Source organism: Vollenhovia emeryi, unplaced genomic scaffold (assembly GCF_000949405.1).
Source record: "Vollenhovia emeryi isolate VEMERY1.0 unplaced genomic scaffold, V.emery_V1.0 DF939126.1, whole genome shotgun sequence".
NCBI classification, from domain to species: Eukaryota; Metazoa; Arthropoda; class Insecta; order Hymenoptera; family Formicidae; genus Vollenhovia; species Vollenhovia emeryi.
Window position 1 is genome coordinate 133,647 of NW_011967240.1, and position 25,971 is coordinate 159,617.

At 44.6% G+C, this 25,971-nt stretch overlaps 1 protein-coding gene across 1 annotated transcript in view; it reads right to left on the reverse strand.

Moving 5' to 3' along the window:
• LOC105569156 overlaps window positions 1-25,971 on the reverse strand; it is a 200,596-nt gene that overhangs the window by 34,023 nt on the left and 140,602 nt on the right. The window contains exon 4 of the mRNA XM_012025356.1: window positions 16,753-16,785. Coding sequence (XP_011880746.1) covers window positions 16,753-16,785 — 33 coding nt within the window. The remainder of the gene's footprint in view (window positions 1-16,752; window positions 16,786-25,971) is intronic.

The following is a 25,971-nucleotide window of genomic DNA, read 5'->3' on the forward strand; positions in this document are numbered from 1 at the left end:
CTAAGTTGGAGTACGACGGAGTTCGCGGTCCCCGAGATGTCTCCGGCTTAGCGAAACTAAAGCAAACTATCGCTGCTGCTTACCGTTCCTGACATACCGCCCAAATGCGCGGCTGGAGACAAAGCGGCGGCGAGACAACTGGGGGATCAACGGCGTCTGAACAACCCTCCCCCAAGCCGGAAATTCGCGCTCACGCGGAAACGATTATCGGGCCGCGCGAAGCGGCAGACGTCTCGATCGTATCTCTGCCATTTACTAATCATACTAAAACACATTCTGTCTGCCGTTTCGAGATATTATGTCGTACATGTACAATAATCGCGATATGGAATAAGACGCAGGCACAGTGAAGTATCTCTCAATATATTGTACGAATAAAAGTAGTGAATTAAGGGGATCCTAAAGTGATAGTAATTACGCTTTCTTTCTTTGAACAACTCCTTGAATGAGCTTTACAGAAGTGCAAAATTCTTTCGCGCAATCAAGTATGCACAAAAATGAAGAGAGAAACGGTCGACTTTATATGAAAAATGAAAAATACCATTTACTTTTTACACAGCGTTGTCCCGACGACAAATATTTGCTCAACTCCTGATCTGTGTGTTTTACTGGCACGAGCCGTCCCGATTAGAAGCTGACGTAGTGCGCGGCACTTGCACGACACTCCTGATATTAACCATTCCCGAGACTCTACTGCATTTTAAATGAACGATTGATTTTGAAGTCACGGATCGTGCCAAAGTATCCAGTGCAAAAATCCGTGTCACTTAGAGTCACTTCAAACGAATAGGTCGCGCGAAGTACGTGTCTTGTTCAAGTATTCGGCACTTCGACACACGCACTGAACACATATTGTTAGATAATTGCACGCGGCAGGTATTGTACGCGAGGAGCGTTCGAGCGATCCGGACGCTATGACACACAGAACGGTTCTGAACTACCTGTGACTTTAGCCCGCGCGATGACTTCGTGAACAAAGCGCCCCGCGTTCGCCGACGAAAGCAACACCAAAGCCACGTCTCATTGCCAGTCTCGATATCATTTTTTTAATATCTTAGTTTCCAATCACTCCCTTCGGGAGATTCCGAAAAAAAGCAACGGTGTCCGTGGATTTGAACTCGGATCTTTTCGTTCGTTTGTTTGCTAAACAGCGCACATCTCTCTGCGCCACATTCGCCAAGATCTCTTTGAGGAGACAAAATATGTTTTAGATGTTTCATTCCGACGAATTTTATTTTTTGGATATTACGATAAATTACTGTTATATTATCATTTTATCTAGATATTTTCGTTATTGTTCTCCGCGAAACGAGCTTCCAGTTTTCTGCGTTATAATATAATTAACATTATCTACCGCAATCACAAAACGTAATAATAAGTTCCAGAATATTCCCGTGTAGTCTCGCCGCGTTTTCCGTACGCATATAATCTAAAATATGTCAGTTACACGATATGAACTCTTATTACATTAGTAACGTAATTGAATCGTACTTTCAATGGCCGGGGGCTGCTGTGTTAACCACCGAGACTACGTATGTACGCAAGGACGTAAACATATTACGTCAATACGATCCTTCTGCGGTAACTGGGTCGAGACTGACTCTAATTAGATGTAATCCACTTGCCGACGAGTCGATGTGTCCCTTGTCACGTATGCGGAATCGGAGAAAGAGACAGTCTCGAGCCACGAAATGTGCAGTAAATAATGTGCGAAAAATAAAGCCGATTAATTTGCATTGAGTTGCACGGGGTTTAAAATTCCCTTACAGACACGAATACATTCCGAGATAGACCGCGGAAACTGAAACTACCGTTGAACTATACAAATTTTCCACGATCCATCGGTTAACAATTATTGATTTCTTTTCGCAGTTCGTTTCCGCTATTTCGACGGTGGGTTTTAATTGTGCATTACGAATGGCCGATTGTGGGACGTCGAATAATCGCTGAAATGCACGGCCCGCCCGAAGGCAATAAAGTCCTCTTGACGCGCACTAACTAGCTCCGTCTCCTATAATGTCGACCCTCGGTCCCACGTTTTAGACTTCGATAACTCGTAAAAAAGTTGAAGAACCCGGCGCGCGCGTTCCGAAATGACGGCAACTTTTCACAATCGCGGAACCGCGACCTCGTCCCCACTCTCAAGTTCTGCGCCATTCCGTCATCTATCCCTAGCCATCCGACTCGTTTTAATCGTAGTCGTCGTACTTGCACCAGCCATCTAGCTCTCTCACTTGAGCATCCACGATAAAATTTCCCAGTGCGAGAGCTCATAGATAATCGTGCAGCCAGCGAAAAGGTATTACTGCTTTCTGAGGAAAGAAAGCTCAAGTACGAGATTCACAAATTGAGATGTTGTACGAATGTATTTGAGATTTGCTATATTATTTTTTGTCGAGATATCGTTGAATTAACTCGAGAAGTGGATTCGCGATACGACGACAGCGCGGGAAACTGTCGCGCAAACGTTACCTAAATCGCGAAGAGGGAAACCGGGAGAGACGGAAAGGGGGAAGAGAGACAGAGAGAGAAAGCGCGCGCATTGTGGACGAAACAAAGGACGTGGTAACGCACAGCAGCATTGCATTCAGTGGCTAATCTCGCGAAAGCTGATTGCTTTCCTTGATGATTCCCGTAATGCCGGATAATCCGGAACGAGCCCCCCCCCCCCCGCATGACGATAGAAACGATTCGCCGTATCCGGGAGACGGCCGATTTTACCGGTTAAGTTTTAACGGCGGTTTTATTACGTCGCAAGCCGCCACGGTCATTCCGTCGGACGTCACGCCGTTATTCACGCCGAGTTACGTACGCCGCCGGAGGATGGACGCGCGTGAGAGGTCGAAAATCGGGTTTTCCGCAAGCGCGACGCGTGATATTCCCCGAGTCCCCGATCAGCGGGGATTCATGCACCACTAAGGAAGTTCGGTGTTCAATAATAGCGCGTGACACGCGCTCAACTCCGAAACTCACCGGGACGCGCACGAGATGACGAGGATGAAGGGAGTCACTTTTGTCAGTGGATGACTGCTGTAAATGTATAGACAAATATAACACGTTTTGGTTGGCGATGCGTGTTACATTTTCATCATTTTCAATTGACCATTTGGATTTGAAAGATCGATAGTACGTGCAATCAAAGAGGACCAAGTACGATATATCTCGCACGATTAATGCAACGTACTTGCAGATTATTAAAATTAAAATTAAACGAGTAGAGCTTTATCAGCAAGATTGACGGTTACTGCGTCCGCCTAACATTTAACTTGAAGCCGACGACTTATTAGAAAAATGTCGTCTACGTTTAAACTACCGCGCACATAATTTCCGGCTAAACTTTCCTCGCGCCAATCTTTCCACTTAAAGCGTCGCTGTGGTATCATCAATCATTGAACAATGGCGGGGCCGAAGGCGAGCCAGCAAAAAGTGAAGCTTCTCGGCTGATTGTCGAGTAGGCGTGCATGTGCGCGCAACACAATGGAAACTTTCGCGCCATTGTGGCAGACGGCTTGTTGGACAAGGTTCCTTGGAAATAAAAGCTATCCCGCGCCCGATCCCGCGCGTACCCTTTTCCCGCGGCCTCCGACCCTTTCGCCAGGCGAAAGCTTGCCGGAGGAAGGGTTAACGCGGCCGGATAACCCCGCTAACTCGTGTAGCCAACTTTTCTTTGTTCCTGAGATCGGATGCTCCCCAGGCCTTATTCTTCGAGTCTTCGGACTCTCGGCAGACGGTGTCGCGCGACAACATCGCAGCCGCGAATTCGAGGCGTCTTTCGACCGGGAACAATGCCGGTCGCGCGTGCCGTTTGTTTCCAAGCCAAATTTCGCGCGCTTCCTTAAATTACTTGCTGGATATACGAGCGCGTATATCCGGCTGGTAATTTTATATTTTAGCTGTAATCTTGTATTACGATAAGTACATTCGAGGCTTGTTACGTTCCTTCCAAATAAAGATCTTTGTTTCGTACAAATTTACGATATTAATATACGTCGCTTTTGTCACCATGAAAAATGCAGAAAATATGCACATGTGTATTCGAAACAAAAGAGAGTTTGCTTATTGTCACCAGTAATGATTAAAAACTGAGACGGGAAACTTATAGTCAACCCAACTGCCTAGTTATTTAATTAGTTTATTACACAACGTTTCGTCTCAATTCGAAACAAAGTTTTCTCAACTTACGCAATAGTCGAAGCGTACACCCTCAGAAAGGATTTCTGTTACCGAGACAAAAAACATTCTTGACGCACTTATATTTCTCACAACCTCATTTAGTATAAAAGTAAGACAATATCAAAATAAAATCAATAATTCTTAATCTCCTCTATCGAATTAAAAAAAGATTGACTTACTATATTGAGACAAGAGCAACTTTATATATTCTTGCGTTTAGAATAAATTTTTACTCCATTTTACAACGCACGAAGTTGGCACCACGATATTCGACAAAAGACGATGCCTACTGTCATTTTATTCTAAATTTTAGAATTTTTCATTTAAGATTAAAATATTTCTTTCTCTACAATAAATATGACTGGCGATATGTCGATCCTATTTTATGATACATTGAAGTGTAACAGCATTGGATCCGGAAATTCTTTCTGCGGGTGTATTTGAAAACTGTTACGTAGATTGCAAAGTAGCTATTTCAGCAATTTCTCAATTACCACCGTATAAATATTGATTTAATATTACATCAAGGCTATTCCTAATCTTTGCGGATGTAATCCGGGATATTCAAGTTATTTTGGTAGGTACACGCATTCCCCGCAAAGGATTAATATTCCTATCAGCGGCACAGTCGGGTGTTTCGGAATCGCTATACCTCAGGGATAGGAGGTGCGTGTGTGATTTCAGCAAAATACAAGTTCATCATTTCGGAATAATTTCTCCCAGTACACATCGGTGTGTAGCGCAGCGGTGTGTGCCTCCGACGGCACTTCTTGCAAAGGAGCCTTACCCAAGTGTCGAGCCGGAAGATCGAAATGTGTTCACCTAGCGGCGCACTAGAATCTCGAGAGGCAAGCACGAAGATGGAGTGTACACATAAATCGCGCGACTTAAGCCCGAATAATAGACTATCGATTTTGTTCTCGGCCCGCGCGACCTGTGTGTGCGTTTACTTAGCGGAAAATTAACCGGCAGGCTTGCGCGGCCGAATCGCGAAGGGCTGAACTGAGAAAACGGCGATCACGCGGAGGTGAGACTTGTCCCCGCTTTATTCCCGCAATAAACTGTCGCTGACGTGCGAAGACTCGCATGTCGCCGAGCGATCGAGAGACTGTAGCGAAGGTATTGCTTGACGGAGCAGAATTGTCGAAAGAGAGCGACTTGCTCTTCGTGAAAACGTAACGATTTTTATTCAAGTAGTAGATACACGAAGTATCCAGCCAAATTTTTCATTCAAATAACTAACTGAAAAATGAACGACGTTTCTTACGACGACGTGACACAATTGAATGCACTCTTCTTCCTTCTCTGTTTATGTCCCAATTTTATTTTAGATTATACATTATACTTTTGTCAAATTAGATGCACACTGGACTCTGAATATTACGCGCGACGAAACTGCTTAAGAATCGCAAGAAATTTCAAGTATTTGATTCTCTCGGAAGATCGTTATTTTACACTCTGGTTTCGTCAATTACCCACCACCTAACTACACGTTCGTAAGCTAATAACGAAGGGCAGAACTGAAATTTCGAGCTGCTTTCTCTCTCTCTCTCTCTCCCTCTTTCGGCGGGTGCGGCCTCCGGCAAACCCCGGGTCTTAGGCTCTTGTTGAACAAACGCATGGCAAAGCGTGGCATTAGTTACGAGTAAAGTTTGTAACGTACGATCGGGTGTATCGCTAGGCTCGCAATAAGACCGCAGGTCTGAAGAGGAAACTTGTGTGCGAGAGCAAACTCCCGCGCGTTGTGCTCTAAAATGCGATATGCCGCAGATTCTCGGGGGGGGGGGGGGGACAGCAAGTGAATTGTCTCGGACACGCGTGCGATTGCGTCAATGCGGATAACTGAGTTCGCGAACATCCTGCGAAAGCTCCGGGGATTCCCGCGTCGAGCTTCCTCTTCCTCCCCCCCTTTCCGAGTAAACGCGTCTCCGCCACGTTTCGTTTCGATGAACGATTTTTTAAACGATATCGTTAAAATCGCGAAATACGAAACTTCAACGCCTGGATTTCGTTACAATTGCGCCGATACAATTCCGATTACAGCTCATTTGCTTTGTTGCACTTTACATGCTAAACTTTGTGATAATTAATGACGTATCACGGAATAAATCGATGGTTTAATATAAATACGCGTAATTACAAATTGTTACGTGATCGCGGCCTCAAGTGACTGCTCGCCGGGGGAATTGTGTGAAATAACACGGTACAATAGACGCGCCTTTAAATTGTACGCCGGCACGTAATTGCGTCGCTGTATGTGCGTATTACAAGGAATGAGATGTTACTCTCGCGAGTGGTGGTAGTTTAATTCAAACCGTGCGTTACAAGGTGCGGTACACATGTAGCTACCACATCGAGCATCGTCGATCTTGCCTGAAGCAAGCAGATAAAGCGACGGCGACACGTCATAGGTGCGCGTGTTCTGGGAGCTCGTTAAAGCGTGGTCGATATTCAGTTATCAAGCTCGGCTAACGTTGCCAACCCTTATTTAGATCGCCCGATGAGGGACAAATGACAGTGAGACGGCGCAATAAAAAAGGCTCGACAAGCGCAATTAATTGGCAGCGCTCTAGATTGCCCCAGCGCCAGGTATAATTGCTCTTTCGCGATATCGCGCAGAAAGAGGCGGATCAGCCGCGTTGCTGGAGAGATCGCAAGTTTAAAATGCCTCTCTCCTTCGCGAAGCGAGCAACCGTTTCGCAGTTATCGATGGCCCAGTTTGGGAGCACAGCGTAATCTCAAATTTAATACACCGCGGAAAGCTTGTTTCATGTTCCTCGAATTGCTGCAAATTAAGCGGAAATGTTCCCTATGATTTTGCGCCCACTGAAAATACGTATTTCTCGATAATATCACTGTTTTCAAACTTTTTCGAACTGTCGTTTCAATTACTTGTTTAAGATAACGTCGGTAGTCCGGTAGTTTTAGTGCAAAGAACGTTGTGAAATGTGACGTTGTCAACGTGTGCATTTTAATGTGTTTTTCAGCATTGATAAATTTTGTCAGATCGAACGCATTCAAGAGTTCACCCGCTTACCGTCAATAGCCAGTTGAACCGAATATACACCGCGCACGATTCTCGCAAGCTGGAGATCGAGGAGATCAGCTGCGATCCGACATTGTCGGTGCCAAAAGTCAATTGAAATCGTTACACGGTTCCAATACATTCGGCGGAATAATATCGACCGCATTCGATATTCCATTTATTTAATGCTATCGTTTGAGCATTGTTCGATCCCGTCGTAAATTCGATGCGAAATAGCCACAATACGGATTCGTTATGTATTGTATAAATAAATAAATTTGCGGGGGAAGCCGTTTATTCGCAATCTTTTCGCGTTTGACCTTTGTCGAGGAAAAATTGAATTCGATTTGATGGGGAAAACCGCAGGAGGTACGGTCTGAATTTTCAAACGTCCCGGATAGGAGGTACGGTCTCAGATGTCGGGAGAGAAAAATCGAAATTGTTACACGCTTTCCGAGTACATTCGACGGGATAATATCGGTCGCGCTCGACACCCCAATTTTCTTAATACTTTCGAGAGTCGTTCGATTCCATCGCTGCGGGAGACGCGGGGCCGGGAAGTTACGTATCTATCGCGCGACGCGAACAAAATTCGCAAGATCGAGATTGGCCCCGGTGGCGGATATAGGGGGTCGGGGCCGGTCGGGCATCCCGTTTCCGGGACACACACGCGAATCTCTCGTCGTCTCACGGAGCTCTAAATCTGGTCGATATCCCGGTAACTTCTGCGGCGCGCCCGTCGATCGGCATACGCTTTCTTTTCTCGCCCGTTTGAGGAATCGCCGCTGCTGAAAGCACGCGAAATTCCCGCTAATCTCCGCCTCAAATAAACCGCGTGAAACCGGCCGGATTTCCGGCCGTCAGCGAAATTCGTCGCTAACGATCCGCTTCATCGTCCGCTCCCGACGACCTTTCCCGGCGGCGATCGAGAATCAAATGCGAATTTCAGAACAACTCGGGGGATAATAAATTTCGAAATATACCGGTCTTTCTCACCTTTGCATCTCTGCGCGATTATAAATGCCTTCGCACGAGCACGCTCGCGACATTCTCTAGAAAATATTTACCGCTCTGTCTCGGCGGTACAATATTTATGATCGGCTAAGAAAATTAAAAGGTGAAATCATTATTTCGTCATGTAATATCTACACTCTAACGTCCAGTCTTGAAAATAATTGCAACTCGGGACAACGTTTGTCATCGGTTACGAAATGAACGACGACAATGTAACTGCGATTTTTATTCCATTACGCGTACGCGAGTATTACGATTTATCGCGTTCTACATATATACAGACAATTTTGACAATGATGATTTGTAGCGCTCGCACGAAAAACACGATGAACTTTTATAAATTGCCCAAGACTGAAAAATATATCAAGCGCGGGCCTTCGACCCTCATCGGCCCAACTGGCATTCATCTAGATGAAAAATAGCATGGCAACAGTTTGCCACAAGGATGAACAATGTTTTTCTATATAAATATTGCGCCACCAAGGGACTCTGAGAGAAACAAAGAGGGAGGGAAAGAGAGAGAGAGAAATTTTTTAACTGGTGGAGGAATAGTTATCGGTCCGTTGCATGCACGTATAAATCTACGATTGCCGATAACCCGCTTTCCAGAATAAATATCGTTGCGTTTTTCAGTTCTACCGGTGGCGGATCGCGCGTTTCAAACATATTGCAACGCATAATCCCTAAATACTCGCCGTTTGTCGGGGGGAAAAAAAATGTATGGAACTGTCAACGAACGTACTCTCGTCAATGCCGATCCGGTGTTTCCATAGGAACAGGAGTGATTAATCCCGGGTGCGTGATACCCGCGGGAGGGAAATTATACAAATCCGGGACTGTATTGTCAATCGATCGTAAATTGAGGAAAGTGTTTAAACGGATTTTGCGTTATCATAGTCCCGTGATCTCTTCGTGGCGGTCGCGATTTAACGAGGCTCCTTCCCTGGTCGCGCGCGACGAGTTTTCGACGTCCGCCGACGCGCATGTACGCTCTCGCGCCACCCCGGCGAGATAATTGATGTCAATATCGGAACGGATGTCGAGTAAGCAGATCCTGCATAGGCCGCGGCATTACACGCTCGTGTGAAGGCTTATTGGGCGACACGCATCACTCGAGCGGGCGGTGCAATCACATCGATTTGGCTGCGCTACCAGAGTACGAGCCGATCGCCCGTGACAGCGACCAGCGGACACGATCGGTCACGCCGCGTCAAAGCTTTCGTTTAAGGTTTCCGCGTGGCGTGCGGCGACCGCAGGAGGGATGCGTGACTTAGCGCCGATTGTTCCAACCATGTACGTCTTTGTTTTTCCTCTCAATCAAAGATATATAATCTCAATCAAAGACATATAATTTAACTATTAAGCCAACGGCACTATTTTTTTCTACTGGATTGCTTGCGAGAGTCAATCAGGATTTAGCCTTAAGTCACCCTAAGGCGAAATCCTGATTGACTCCCGTAAGCAATTCAGTAGGAAAAATAGTATCGTGTGCCGTTGGTTTTAGTTAGCTTACAAAGAGATTGGACAAACCGGCCCTTATACTTGGAGAACCGCCAACGGTACAATTATCAATCGCTTCCCAATCGGTTAATTGATGTCGATATTGAAAATAATAAACCCCTCTTTTCGGCCGACGTGAAGACGGATTTCGCCAGACTCGCGTATACTCGCGCTACTCACTTTATTCGCTGACTGCTTGGCAAAAGCAGCGTTTCGCAGATTCTTCACCAAATTATTATTGACTCGAGAGCGACGCGCGATACGCCGTGCGTGAAGTCAACTAAAGTAAAGGCGTTGTGCACCAGTTACCGGGGTCTGTTGCTTACAATTCGGCAAGGTATGCGTTAAATCTGTGTACGATGCAGATACGCGCGTAAGAGGAAGTCTTAGACTAGTCGTGACGGTAATTCCGGACGCGGTTTAACCACGCTGCCACCACCGTTAGCCTCAGCAGCCGCATCTGTCCTCCTCCTGATCTTCATCCTCGTTCGGAAACATGAAACTCAAAGTTGCACGACAAGCAGGAGGAGGACGAAGTGATGCGAAGGAAACTAGAAAGTGGAGAAAATTGAACGTGGAAGAAAAGAAAAGGATGAAATAGAAATAAAAGAGAAACGCACACGCATACAGGAAGAAAGAGAGGGAGGAAAGGGGGAGGGGGGAGGGAGAGAGAGAGAGAGAGGGTGGGAGCGAAGGAAGGAGAATAGCTAAGACAGAACGAAGGAACACGGAAACTTCCGGTATAGAATACTCAAGCTTGATTGTCGACGACGAATTGAATTAAACGCTAGCAGAAAGAGGGTGAGAAGGGACAGAGGAGAGGAACAAGGAGGAAACCAGAATTAATTCGAGCTCGAGCGATTAGCGCGAATTAAGTTCCATCCCAACGAGCCGTCTCGATTAACCGCGCGAGCGCGCATTGCAAATCGTCGAAGCACGCGGCAAACCAATTGACACACACGCACACACACTTCAAAGAGTTCCGGGTATAATATTCTCACGGCTACGGTTGAAAATCGTGGAACAATTGTTCCTTGGTTACGAGGTGCGCCACAATCACCGTGTGATGCTTTAACAGAGTTCTGCAAATTGATTAAAGGCGAAAACTCCGAAACGTCAGAAAACGTCAGTCGGGGGTTTGCAGTAATTTTCATGTTATAAGCGAGCGAAGCTGGTGGTATCGCGTCGAATTTTCGGTTTTAATTAATTTCCTGGACACGATGCGTTGTTCCACGAGCTTTTGATTTAATTTAAAGTCAAGTATAGTTATGTATAAGAATATAGCCAACGTGTTGATACCGAGGAGAGAGAAACTACGCTATGTCCCGAGAGATAACTTGGTCGCGGGGACAGTGAGGATGATGTATCAAAAAATCAATCACAGAGAAGCGTGCGTATAGTGGTGGGGCGGTACCGCTATATATATTATCAGTATATCATAATCCATTATCAATATCTATTCATGTGCGTAGGACGATAGCCATGTGTGCATCTCTCGTGGTTATCTTCTTTGGTGGTTTTGCGCGAAATATCCACTGCGTACATGAGTAATACATTACCGGTAATGCTCATACATAGGCGATTTTTGGCGCTGTTGGAGCGCCACCGTATATCCTGTAATACGCGCGATTCACTAGCGCAGTTTCAGGATAAAAGGGATCGGAAATTAATTTAAGTGACTTGATCGGTGAAAGCGAACGATGTTATCGCGATGAAATTCGCCCCGCTATATACGCGATATTTTAATGTTTCTATTTAGGACGTGCCGCATACGTATGCGCTGATTTCGAGTAAACTGATTTTACCGTTCTCGTAATAATTGAATATTACGTTTTTAGCGTGACCTGGTGATTTTCAAACTGAAAAGATCATCACTTTTTTTTTATCGAAAACGCTTTTGTTCAAAGTATTCTTTCAAAAGGCTCACTTCAACATTCAATCGATCTGTCAGAGAGACTTTTTAAAACCCGTCGTAATTATATTAAAACATTTATATTTTTTCTAGGCAACTGTTTAAAAAAAATATGTTTCAGTAGTATATATAATATGTAAAAATGTTCATCGCATACATGTAACAGCCACTCTTAGCATAAATATTTAAACAGCTAACTAGAAAATAAAAGTACAATTTCCGATATCTATAATAAAAGATTACAGAAATATACGATAAATCCCGAACGATGTTATTCGTGCATGAAATATATAACGCAGCCAGATATATATAAATCCGAATATAATTAAAAACAAAAATACCAAAATAAATAAAAAGTATAACGGATGGAAATCCAAAAATTAAAAACCCACCACATTATGCCACCAGGGATGAACAAATCTACCGGTCTACGCAGTTTTTCCCTTCGCGAAGGAACTAACATCGGTAATTGACAGCTCCGAAATTAAATGAACAAACCACTTTATCGCTCAAGCTCCCCGATACTGCGCACTCCGGGCACTCCGAGAGCACCGGCGTAAAAACGGGGCATATTCCGTCGCATTATACCGGTATTTGTAACCGAGTACACCACGACGAGCGTGCATGTAATGTATACATTACCCGAAGCCGATTCCGCCGGTGGCGCATGTACGCGTACCCTGTCGCGACGCTCGTACACGCACGTGTTCATGCGTGTGTGTGCAACGTCGCGACGGGGTGCGCCGTGCCGCGCGTTATGTTGCGCCCGGGGGCACGATAATTCAGCAGAAAAACCGCGAAACATTTGTCCGGCCGCCATTAATTCCGAAACTGCCCCGACGTTTCTGGCGAATCTGCATAAAACCGTAACGTACCACTCGATAATTCGACCGATACGCCCACGCCCGACCCTTCACCCGCCCTCGCGTCCCCCGGCCGTCGCTCTTCCGCCCTTTTCCAGTCCCCCTTTCTCCCTTTCTCACCCTCCCCCCTGTCTCTGTGCCGCCAGGTGGTTCGGATCGTGTTTTATCTGCCGTTTTTTCCGCGCTCTGCACTTTCCGCAATTCCCTACAAATCCGCTCGATGTCACCGGCATGCGAGGGAGGAAGCGGACCCTTTGCGATCGTGTTACACGATACGGCGCAGCCAATAGCACTCTCGCCTGCTTCCGGCCAAACTATAATACACTCTATCTGCGCACGATCAACTTTCATTTCTCTCCCTCTCTCATCTCTCTCTCTCTCTCTCCTCCCCCGACCCTTTCACTTTCTTTCTCTCTCTCTTTTTTGTTACCTTTGCAACTGCACGCTCTCCTCGTTTCACGCGTTTCGGTTTTAATCTGCCACGAAGTAATTTCGTCCACTTGAAACGTACGGATACTCGTGTGTAGATACCGATGCGTTAGTTAGGAAATGTGCCGCGACAATTGTGGTTTAACTCGCATCTTTCGGAAAAAGCTTAGCGTGAATTAAATGTATCTCAAGTTGCAACACGGAGATCTACAGATATCGGGCGCAAGGGGTGAACTCCTGTGTCGAACAGCGCGCGAATGTTTCCGCGGCTGACTTGTGGCGGCCGTTACTACTTAAACTCTTATCGCCACGCAAGTCGACGTGCGAAAGAACACGATCGCGAGTTGATAAAATTTCAAACGGGAACACTGTGGTTTATAGAAGTATTTCGAAAACATTCCGTCGACTACTGGCTGCAGTCGCCACACCACGGGCGTCTGTAATTAATTTTTCAAAGACATTACGGTAAAATCGCGAATGTGCGAGGGCGATGTTTGCGAGCGGCCGGCAAAAGGAAAAAGTTGTCGCGCGTTCGTTTGCTTTAACGCCCGTTGCTTTCTAATTAAACCGACCACCGAAAACGAGAAATTGCAAGCGAGCACTTTTTTTTCCGAGGCCGACGCGCATGGTCGGTTGGCCGCCAGAAGTCGGCAGTCGACAGGAGAGAAAGAAAAAAAGAGGGGGAGAGAGAGAGAGAGAAAGAGAGATTGAGCCGCGGCTAATTAATTCTGATTGCATTAATTGAAGGGTCGCGCGGAAATCGTTCGACTCGGTTTTCAGCGAACTTTTAGAAAATTAAATAAAATTTCTAAAAGGCCGATACGACACTCCAACTTTTGCTAAAATAAAAACGTAAAAGCAATCATTTTTATAATATTTCGTGAGCACATTTTATAAATTGCAGTTTTTGTTCCTTCATTGACTTGTGTAAAAATTGCAAATCTCTCACGTATGCAAATGTGTTCGAGAAACGTCCTCAAGCGTAATCTGTAATACCTAATCTTTCGCGATTCTGATTTATTAGAGAGAAATCAGGCAATAAATAGTATTACCAGTTACAAAATTCGTTAAATGGTCTGAGCTCGCAACACCTGGCACTTACACGTGCTTCTTGCGGGATGCAATTTTGCGGGACCATTGAAGATCGACGATCCCGCAAATAATAATTACAGCAGAGACACAAAGCGGCTCTCGAGAGCCTCGCGGTGTACCTCTTGCGATCCAATCCCACGTCATCCCCTTAAAATCCCTTTGTCGACCCCGATAATCCCACGTCGGACATGGCTGAGGCGGCATCTCGTCCGTACTCAGCTTTCTCTTTTTCCAAAATTCTATTACCACCTTCGTGTGCTCGCGCGCGTAGATTTTATAATCTCTTTTCACGTCGCGCCAGGGAACGAGAGAGAAAGGGAGAGACATCCTTGACTTTCTGGATTACGGAGAATAATATCTAGAAGAAAACACCCTCTACAGTCGAGACGCATTTTACTGCAAGGTGTGCCCTGATTATTTACGTCGTTACCTCGTTTTTTATCTCCTAAATAAATAAGAGTCTGCCCGGCTTTCGTGAAACGTAAGTAAATACAAAATGTTATTTAGAATTAAAATTTAGTGCATTTTTTTATTTAGTACACGTGCGTGATACGGTAAGAGAAAAGATTACGATCCCTTTGAGAGAGAGAACGGAAGAAAAAGGGAAATTAAAACATCTTCTATTATCTCTCTAAGCGGATTACGAAACTATTGAAAAAAAAGAGAAGAAATGGATAGTCTCTCTCTCGCTTCTAGAACAATGGTTCAATTGTCGCAGAAATTACACGCGCAGAACTTGACGGCTTTTTTGCATTCAGCGCCGGGACAATCCCTTCGTCTACTTTTTATTCTCTTCATTCTGTTATCGAGACACGTTATTTCCGTATCAGCTAATATATTCACCGAAGCGACGTATATATCAATCGCTAATAATAAATACAGGTAGATCGTCTCGATCGCGCGAGATTTTGTGCGCAGAACCGAGTAGCAACAAGCAAAGATCGGCCAGTGGACGACGTTAATTCGTGCCGGCCGTATATATTTCCTCCTGCCATTCTTCTCCCGTCCACGCGGCCGTTCGCTGACGTAGATTGAAAAAGCAGCCCCATTATAAATAATTTAAATGCATTGCTGGGGAGCAAAAAGCGGATGGCAACTCGGCGACGACGTCGGCGACGGCAAAATTGATACGACGCGCGCTCGACTTTTCTCGCGGCGCGAACGCCGCGCGCCGTGGTCAATACATTCCCGGCCACGAGTGCGTGTATACGCGCGGATTTCATATATATTTATTTATTTATTTGCGGGCTCGCTTCTCTCCATCAGCTTGTCGTTCCTCCGCCATGTAAATCCGTCCCGGAGACGGAGGCACCCGCGAGAGTCTCGATTTCTCTTATCCGCTACCTACAAAGATTACCGTATCAACGTGGAATCGTTAAAAATATACTTCGCCTCCCTCTTCTTTAATCCGAGCAAGCTCCGAGCGAGTTCGAAGAGGAGAGCCGACGGGCGAAAGACGACGACGGTCCGAGGGTTCGTCGCGAATCCCGTGGGACTTGCCGCAGACGAGCGTGTCGTGATTTCGCGGCGGACCGCTCCGCGAAAGAAGTTTATCGCGGGCTCCATCGGCGAGGCCGCGATATGGAAACGGAGAACAGGAGGGTGGACGAGAAGGTAAGGCAAGGGAAAAGAACGCGGTGACGGTAGGAGAGTAACGGTACGAGAGTACACGTATCGTCGATCTGGCGCATGAAAAGAAATCCCTCTTTCCGCAATTCCACCGGGTTTCCCCGGCAGAATCCTAATCTCCCGGCGCGCGCGATGCGGACGTAACGGACGCCGCTGCCGCTTTCCACCCTCGGCTCCTCCGCAGTCCGTTTCCGTGCTCCTTTCTTCGGCCAGTGCCACGAAGGCGGTCGCGATCGAATAGGACGGGTACAGTTGGTCCCGGCATCGGGATCTCCGGGATTACTATCCCGGAGCCTAATCAGCCAGATTGCCCGCAATTTGCCGTCCTTATCTCGACGGTACCTCCGCGAGTCCTTCGCGGTCTCTCTTTCTAGTTCCAGATGGACTCCCTCGTCCTTCCCCACGCATGAAAGACCAACCCCCCCCCCCCTTTCCCCCCTCCCGGTCATCGGCGAACGGTCGTTTCGCGGAAGAATACTTCTTCCCCTGCTGGACCTCAACTTACAGGGCGCGCGGGAATCTGACGAATTACACGGGACTTAGGCGAATCGGTACTTTTCCTATCGCGAGGTCGAAAGAAGATGAGTTTGCCGCACGGCGTCGGAAATTGCCGACCTTGGTGCTATTTCTTGCGTAAACAGGCAGATTTAGCGCAACAGTTTCAAATTTTCTCGATGTCGACCGACGTAATGCGGCGGTATTGTTGAAACGTTGCTGGTAATTGCAACCGACGCTGCAGATAAACACGCGTGCATCAAGATTCTTTTAGAATTATCAGAGCCAAATGAAAACGGCAATCCTTTTCTTCATTAATCACAAGTCGCGTACAGAAACTCGCGAACAACAAGGTACCGCGGCGATAAATACAATGCTAAAGTGGATCGAATTTACGGTCCAAGTTAATTTGTTCGCCGATAATTGTTGCCGCTTGTAGATCGTCAATAACATAACGAAACTTGCAAAATTCGAAAGCGCGGACCACGGATCGTTAATGTTCGATTACGGCGCGCAGTTGCGCGGAAACTCTAGAGCACTCTCGTCAACACGGCGAACAATTGGTAATCGAGAACTGGCGCATGCGGTAATAACTGTATATTGTTAGATGTAACACTCACCCGCGTTATTACTGGCGAAATTTAGATCCTTACCTGAAACAAAAGACATAGATGTTATTATTACGTGTATCAACGAACAACAATTTCGTGATATGGATATCGATGTCGGGATACGCAAGCTGTGCTAGAAACGTTCCCAAATTATATTAAAATGTAAAATTCGTAAAATGTCGAAGGACACAAATAGATGAAAACTTTGGAGAATAGTTCCACAAAATTCTTTGTGTTATAAGAAGTACCCGAGGGGTAAACCGCCAAGGGCGTGTGGTGTACAGATTTGCGGCATTACTGGGCATTACTAGGCATTACTAGGCATTTTTGGGCATTAGTTTGGACATCAGGCCTTGCTGAGGGATTATAAAAACATAATAAGATAAAATAATGTCCACTAGGTATTAGTGGGCATTGGTGTACAAGATTTTGGTCAGTGGTTTCCCCCTCGGAAGTATTATAAGATTTCTTCCAAGAAATAGTATTATTAATATTATTAGTAGTCCTATATTAGATAAAAATATTTAAGATTAGATATCGCAGCCTATTTTGAGGTAAATTTTACGGTAATTCGAAATAGCTTAATTCAACTCGGAGAGATATCAGATATAACTTGGGCATCGAAAGATTCGTACTTAAAGAGTAACATTGTTATTATCGAGATTGACGTCACTGACGCGATAGCGCATTTAAAAGGAGCGTGCCGCGAATAGCCCTATTTATTTTTCACCGGGGTGATGCCCGATTTTATGCGGCTTTAAACCGATTTAGCGCTTTCCTTTGTTATACTTCGAAACCAAGCCTCGGCAACCGAGATGTTAGAATTTAGTTAGACACGCGATCCTTCGTGTTGCGCGCATATTATTTCGCATAAACCACTAATCCACGCGCAAGTAATACCCAAATACATTGCGTACTGCAAATACACGGAATGTTTGCAGTTATATATGATCCTCTGGAAATGCAGGATCAAAGGATAGTATAAATAAGATACCGGAAATAAGAGAACATGAGCGAAAGGCCTTGGGCGTGCGTCTCTCCGTATAGAGATATACATGAATATTTTGATTCGCGATTCACAAAATGCAAAATTGATACGTAGCTGATCTCGTAAAAACAGATGCGAAGTAGCAATTCACGTACTTCGCTTGGAAAGGTATTAATTAACATCTCGAAATATTTTGCGCTGTAAAGCTCTGAATGGCATACTTAACGTATTGCTGTTGTAAATATAGACATTATTATAGAAACAATACGCATAGCCATTGGAAATGTCACAAATTAAAATACGACTAGCGCGTGGCTGGCCGTAAAATCCCGAGAAAGGCAGCTCAATGCAATATTTACATGGTAATGGATCTTGGGAATTTCGCGACGTTTTTCCTTCTCGCGATAAGGGATGCACCGTCGTCTGCAGCAGCTCGTATGGTCTGAGATTCGTAGATCTTCGCAGTGGCACTCAACTTCCGCTCGTACGGCCCCTCGAGTCGGTGAAACGCACCGGAAGTCGTTGACCGCGAAATATATATTAAATCCGGTTGTTTTATTCATGCGAGGAAAGGCGGAACTCTCGTGGGAGCGGAGTTTTTGATAGCGATTCCCCTTTATAGACGCTTCCGAAGGAAAAATGTCGGGCGGATCAGCACTGGGATAGAAAATCCGGACGACGGGGAAGGAGAATTCGCTAGACGATGACGACGAAAAGTATCTAGCAACGTGGCCGATAGTGGCCGCTGCTCCGAGAAAGTATCGCCGTCGGGGCTCTTTCCCTGCACGCGAAATCGCGGGTCATCGACGGAATAGCTACTGTTTACTGTTCACTCGCGTTGTCTGCCGGGAGAAATAGCGAACAAGGAAAGAGAAATTACATTTATCTATCTATACGATGCTGCGCCTCGCTCGCTCGAAAGAGTAGCAAAAATAGACTATAGCGAACATATACACTTGGAGAGAGATACACTGGAACGCGATGTACATTTGGCCTCGCTTCTTCCTCGTGTAACGTAAAATTTTCTTAATGTTACATTCACAGTTTTGTGAGTGTGTTACGTTCGATTTTGCTCCGAAAAATTAATACTCCTGTACTCCTTTCTCTTAGATTTGAGCCGTCCGTTTATATAATTATTTAGAACCACGTTTTGTGTATTCTCTTCTCGCATCACTTGACAAATTTACGTTCATCAAGATAGATTAGTCCCGATCCGTGCGTCGATCCACCTTTATCAAGAATGGACGTGTAATGCGGGGGCAAGGCATTTGAGCGAGTGATCGATAGCGCCGGTGAGAAAAATAAAAGATGGTCACCGCTTCTCTGTCTCCGATCGAAACGATCCTCGGAGGACACCGACAAAGAGCGCTTCGGCCATCACGAAGATTACCGCTACGATCCGTGCTGGAACGGTAGCAGCCGGGACGAGGCTGATTTATTTGTTGTCTAACGTCCGGACGAGTCCTTCTACATTATTTACCTCCCCGTCGGGGCGGCGAACGCGCGGCGCACAAAAGGGTGGATTCCACATTCGATCGTGGGATCAATGGATCTTGTCGACGAGAGATTTACTGCGGCGGTCCTCCCGTCGCGACGTTGGGGTCACTGTGAAGACACCTTTATCCGCGCGACGATCCACCCATCAGCCACCTCTTTGTCATCCAGATCGAGAAGCGCAGGGGCGCGTGTACGAAACAGACAGGAAAAAATGCAAATTGCGGGAGGGGATACAGCCGCGTCTTGTGGCCTGAAGGGGAAAAATCGCGTTAAGCGCCGCCGACATTTTTCATGCTGACGGGTCCGGCGAGGGTGAAACAAAAATATCTTCCGGTATTCGAGCAAAAGACCGCAAGCTGAAAAAGGAAGATAAGACCCGTGCTAATCTTTAAGTGAGATCTCGCAAAGTAGTGTCACGCGCATTTCCTTCGAGTCTCTTTACACACGTCCGATCTGTGAATAAAGGACCCTGAGAAATAATGCAGGGGAGCACGTGTATCAGTCGTCTCATCGCGATAAATCTTCGCGTTTCTTAAATAATCAAACGTTCACGTGGCACTTAATCACGCGTTGAGAGAGAAACGATTCGAAAATGCGCAGAAAATGCGCTAACGGTTGGCAAGTGTGTGATAAAAAATGGAGAAACGTTAAAAGTAGTGCGAGAAAGGCATGGAATTAAATAGAGAGAAGGCGGTTGAAGGAGAGAGTGGGAGTGGCGTAAACAGCACTTTGTATCGACGCGTTCCGCGTACTTTTCTTTTCACCCCAGGCTGTAACCCTCTCGACGAGACTTAAGTCCACTCTCAGACTTCCCTCTCTGTCGGCTTTTTTTTCTCCCTCTTTATCTCGGCCGCTTTCGATCAGCCTGAATCTGCCACTTAGCGCGATCGTCCCTCTAGCGGCGGGGGGGGGCGCTAACCCTTCGAGGACGAATGGATGGATTCTCCGTTGAAGCAGTAAGTAAAAGCAAGCCCGGGTTTTAGCGACGGAAGAAAACTGGTGACTGCCGAGAGGAAAGGGGAGAGGGCGGGGGTGAGCTCGACAATACGAAAAAGAGCCAATTTCAAAAGTGGTCGCTACTGGAAGCAGGGGCGAGAGGCCTAACGAGAATTGCAATCGTGCGTAGCATCCTATTACCGTGCTTGCGATAAAACAACAGGCAAAATGGGGTAGCAACTTTGTAAGAGGAATTTAAATAACACGCAATTATTTTCAATTAACGGAGATAAAACGTTGAATTCACAACTCCGGGGAATGTTCGTTTATAGATAAAATATAAAATTAATGTAAACAATAACAAGGTAAATATACGTGCTTCGATGTAAATCGAGAAACTATGTTGCCGATTTATTTCATCTCAGTAAACTACTCTGTACTAATTATTTACGTCGGTGAGTATTTCTCTGGTGTTCTTTGATACTATTTATTTTCCGAAGCTCGCGTTCTAATCACACGAACACCAGCCGTATCCCACTTGTAACTTTTCTCTTAGCTCGTCCCGCGCTACGGCAAGACGGTAACAAAGGGAGACCGCAGTTGTGTCTCTTCGTAACTCTGGGAAATATATTTATCAGGTTTTTGCTCTCGGATTTTCGCGCGGCATCCGATATCTGGGGCTCGCCCGTGACCAAATCCGCGCGCTTCCACGACGCGCGCGAATGTACTATGCATAAAGGAATCGCTGTAATATCAACCGTGGCAGCACCATGAAAAATTGAGTGCCTTCGACGTCCATTGTTCCCGGGATTGAGAGAACCTTGGATTTTACTTCTCTCCGGCAATCGAATTTTAATCCCTCTGCAGAAACCGAGAAGGCACACAGTCCGCAGAGACAGAGAATACAAAATCACACCCAAGATATCTCTCTCGAATTCTCAATCTTTGATGCATTTCTGCCGATACAACGAAACAAGTATTTCGCGAAGCCGTTCATCATTTCATACAGTGGTATACGACGTAAACATATGAAAGATTGAAAATCTCTTTTTTTTAAAAAGTATTTTTTCTATTTTGTATTCTCGTCTTCCCTTTCGCATAGCAATGTGCACGCGTTTTACGCATAGGTATGCCAATTTTTCATGCAATCCGACTCTAAATATTAAGGGGATTTACTCGCGAAAAACTCATTTCTATTTTTTTGACATTTTTTTAAAGCACTCTTTTCAAGTTTCTTTATATTTTAGATATTAAAAATATGTTATTAAAATATTTACGGAGTTTATAAGTTAAGAATTTAATAGCGAAGCGCGGGAACTATCTAATGTAATGCGGGAACCAAAATGAAAATATATAATGTGAACAAAATAAAAAGTAAAGAATTCTATAAAGTAAAATATGAGAAAGAATATTTAAACTTCGAAGCATACTAATATTTAAATACAAATATAAAAATATTTGTCAAAACATTAAAACGTAAAAGTTAACCGAAATTTTTTCCGAAACCACATTTTTTAAATTAGTGTCCACTGTAAAGTGATTATCTCATCTTTACGCTCTACCAAGATCAGACGTTCATTCATTTCTATCTATTGATGTTTTACATCGATATATCATTAGTCTTACACTTCGTGGTTTTAATGAATATTCGCGGAATGAACCGGAATACGCAACTATAGCCAGCAGGAAATATTTTGACACCCAAACCGCAATTCTCCCCCGTTAGAACTCATTTGGTCGTCGATGAAGGTTTATGGCGGCGCGATTCTTGGAGAGGGCGAGAGAGGTGGCACGTATATTCAACAGATCTTTATTGTCGGCGGGGCCATATTCGCCATCGAGATAAATCGCGGCTTGCAGCCAACCGGCTTTCTTAGATGCACGCGATTGGCCGTCCATAGACGTTGCCGAAGTGGAATAAATAGCGTCGCGGTGCCGGGTGCGTAAACGAGATGGATATTAAGTCACGAACGAGCCCGCCTTTCACCCCTGAGTAATATTAAAGCCCATAATCTCAGCGACTAAACATTCTCAAAAAATATGGGTTCTAAAATTGAGTCTGTCAACCGTTCGCGTTAACGTTACATAAACTTTATCTAACATGTTTATAGAAAGTTAATAAGATATTACAATAATACTATAATTATGTGCAAATTAATCACAAAATATTAAAAAGAAAATATATTTGATCTTAAATATTCCAAGATTGACGAAATTCTATCTCGGATTTTTTCTACTTATTTAGAATAGACTCGAGTTGTCTTGTGAAGTAAAAATAATCGTTTAAGAGCCAGGGGAAATCACTCGAGACGCGATTGAAGGAAACGTTTAACAACCCGTTCCGATCGGACGCAACAAGATCAAGCACCTCGAAGGGCGCAGGAACTTTTTCCGCAACTTCGATACACTTCGAAGTTCCAGTGGAATTCTCGGCGTCGCTTTCGGTGATCCTTGATGCATATACTCGTACTTCGATTCTGCCTCCTTCACTCTTCTTTCTCGCCTTTGCTACTTCAGCGGCGCGGAAAAGCGATAGGTACACGCAACTGTGTCCCGCGCATGCTATTGTCGCTCTTGAATGTCGTCGAAGTGGCGAGAGCGTTTAGGTAAAAAATTGCAGCGAAAGGGAAAGTGTGGGGAGAAAAAGAGAGAAAGAGAAGGAGAGGAAGAACTTTATCCCTCTCGCGACGGGATCTCATCGTTCGTGGGATATGGACCGTAGAACAGATGGGTGTCTCTCGGCGCGAGGATAGAAGAAATGTTATTCCCTCAGAAATTATTCCCTGGCTCATTCCTTTCCCATTCGCCCACCCCTTCCGATCCTGCGACGCCGGGACCGTCCCTCCCGCCGCTCAGACGACTCCGCGCCAAAAAGACGACCCGCCCGCGCGAATCTTCCGCTCGTTCCTTTCAGCCGACCTGATAAATCCTTATAACGAAGGGAGCGGCGACGACGACGGGCCGAGGAAAGGCAAATTTTCACAGCCATCGGATCAGTGGAGCGGCGTTGTGTACTTTAGGCGGAATATATCATCTCAATCTCACGCGAAGTCTACTTCCGATGGAAACTTGTCCGGAAGTTTCGCAATGTAAGTAACTGATGATCGATATTAACAAACCTGAGTTTTTTAACGCGCTGCAACGAACGCAATAAATTCACGGAAAGTGTATTTGTTGCAATAAAACAGTGGCTTATTAAGCAAATCCAGACGAACGTGACAGACAGGCGTTAGTAGAACGGAAGGAGCTCGATAAATTATGTCCAACAAAGCAGTTTCAATGATGAGTTATATGAATTCTGCAATCTTTATAAATACCGTTGTTATTTATATTTTCATATTTAACAAGAACTGGGATTTATCTGCACATTGCAACTGTCAGACTTTCATAGTTTATGGATGAACAAATTTCAGACATTTTCAATGATTATCAGACGAAAGAGCACTTAAAAATTTAGCATTACTATTATTCCACATTGCTATCCGAAATATATTATCGATTACAATATTCGCATGGTACTTTTTGCAGAATACACTTTAGTTAAAATATCTATTTTCCTGCTCTCGTATCTGAGACAAGCGTTGTACTAAAAATTCACCTCCGCTCCGAGCTAGACGCTTCCATAATTCTCCATGCTGAATGCCGGAAACGGGAATGGCTGATCATTTGTTCGGCACATGTGGATAGCGCGCTTCTGCATCCACGTTTTATGCGTTATTTCTCGTGCGTATGCGTATTATATGGGAAGGAAGTTAAATGATTATAAATTTGGCAGATTGTGCGATGTTCTCTGATTTTCAGTGAATTGCTTCACGGTTGCAAATAGATATTTCTTTCGCTATACTCAATGCATGAATTACTGTTTACATGTGTAATGTAGTTTACATGTAACAATGATGTTACATAAAGGGTTTTTCTCGTATAAAGTACTAGCAATTAAAACAAAAAAATTTTAAGAACCCGGAACATATCTACAACTAAAGTTTTTGATTACGTTAGATTTGAATTTTTTTATAACTTTTATTACAACAATTTTGTAGTCGCAATTTTTCAATTAATAAAATATTATGAACTGTTAGATCAAACCGTTTAAAAATCACAGATCTAAGTATTCAATAAAAATAAATAACTTTCAAAATATAATAATGAATATATAAAACTTGAAAATTATAAATAAAATTTCGTTACGCTTTAGCGTCAATGCTGAAAGAATTATATTATTTACCGTAGATTTCCGCGGATTTATTTGATTTTATGTGTCGTTAAGCGATTATTAAGCGATTCGTTAAACTTGATTATTGTCTCTCTTGATCATCCCCTCCGTACAACAAGTACCCACCAACACAGAGCAGTTTCCGTTGATTTAAAGCCCCTAATCTCGGGGTAGAAACAACCTCCGCAACCGGTCGCAGACATCCGTAGAGGCACGTGGTACAACTTCGTACGGCGTTACGGAGACATGCAAGCGTAAGAGGGGTAGGGAAAGGTTAGAGAAACAGGGGTAGTAACGGAGGATTCCAGCCGAATGGCCGACCATTGTCCGAACATTTCGAATCGATCCTCGTTACAGTAAAGTAATTCGACTAATTCGTAGTACAAAAAATAAATCATACTTGTCTCACTGCTCTTTACAAATTTTTCCAGTAGTTTAGGTTTTATTTTACATAAAATATATTATATATTTGAGCAATATTATTTAGTTAACTTTTATCTGTCCTGCAGTAAATATTTCGGTTTTGTTTCTATTTCTAAAGGAACAAAATCGAAGCATTTACTGTAAGATAGGGAGGGAGGGAGGGAGGGAGAGAGAGAGAGAAATTTTCAGAAAGATTCTTAAGAAAAATGTCTCTCGTTGCTCGCACATTCCTAAGAAAAATTCCAGCAGTACCAATGACTACGATCCCATTTCGCGGTAATATGACTCCTTCGTCCGTTTGAGCTTTAATCTTATCAGTCCTGAATGATGACTCGTGGTACCATGTGGTGGTGCATGAAACTACGTAAAGACACGAGACCCCGCGAGAGGAGGGAGGATTGGTGGGCTTTTTCTTTCACACCAGTCTGAAAATGGCCATTAGATGGGGGAAAACTGGGAATTATTGAAGCGATATTGGAAACCGATAAGGACGCAGACGAGAATTGCTCGGAATGGACGCTTAGATATGTGTTAGGCCGTACGTGGTAAAGATGAGGGGTAGGGGCGGGAAGAGGGGGCAGTTAGCAAGCGAAATTTTCGTTAGCGCGATTTCGCTCGAGATCCAATAAAGCTGCCGGCGATACGTATAACGGGCTTCGTAAAATGGTACCGGGAATATTTATAGAACGAAATATGGCGAAGCATACACAATTATTGATTTTTAAGATTAAGCGGTGGACCGTAGCTGTTAAATATGGGCGATACGACTTTAATTCCGATTAAATTTGTGCTCCCTGAAAAGTGCGAGATAAACACATAAATGTGTTTTATTTGCGGCTAAACTAATTAACTTCAACCCTCAGCCTTTTTGCTTCAATCTTCTTTCGTTACGTACATCGCAAACCAGAAATGAACAATAAATCTTAGGAGAATGTGATAGATAACGTTTCTCGGAGTGTGATAAGAAAACAAACACGCGAACAAGTCGCAAGATCTGCTGCACAAAATCGATTACGGACAGGAGTGCAATAAAGACCGGTTTACAAGAACACTACCGAGAGGAGCATGACCGTCGCAGTTTGTCGGATTTAGTAGCCTGGACAAATCGCGGAATTGCTTGCGCTCAATAAATGTAATTAACCCCGGTCGCTCGTTCAACGAGTCGCAGCGT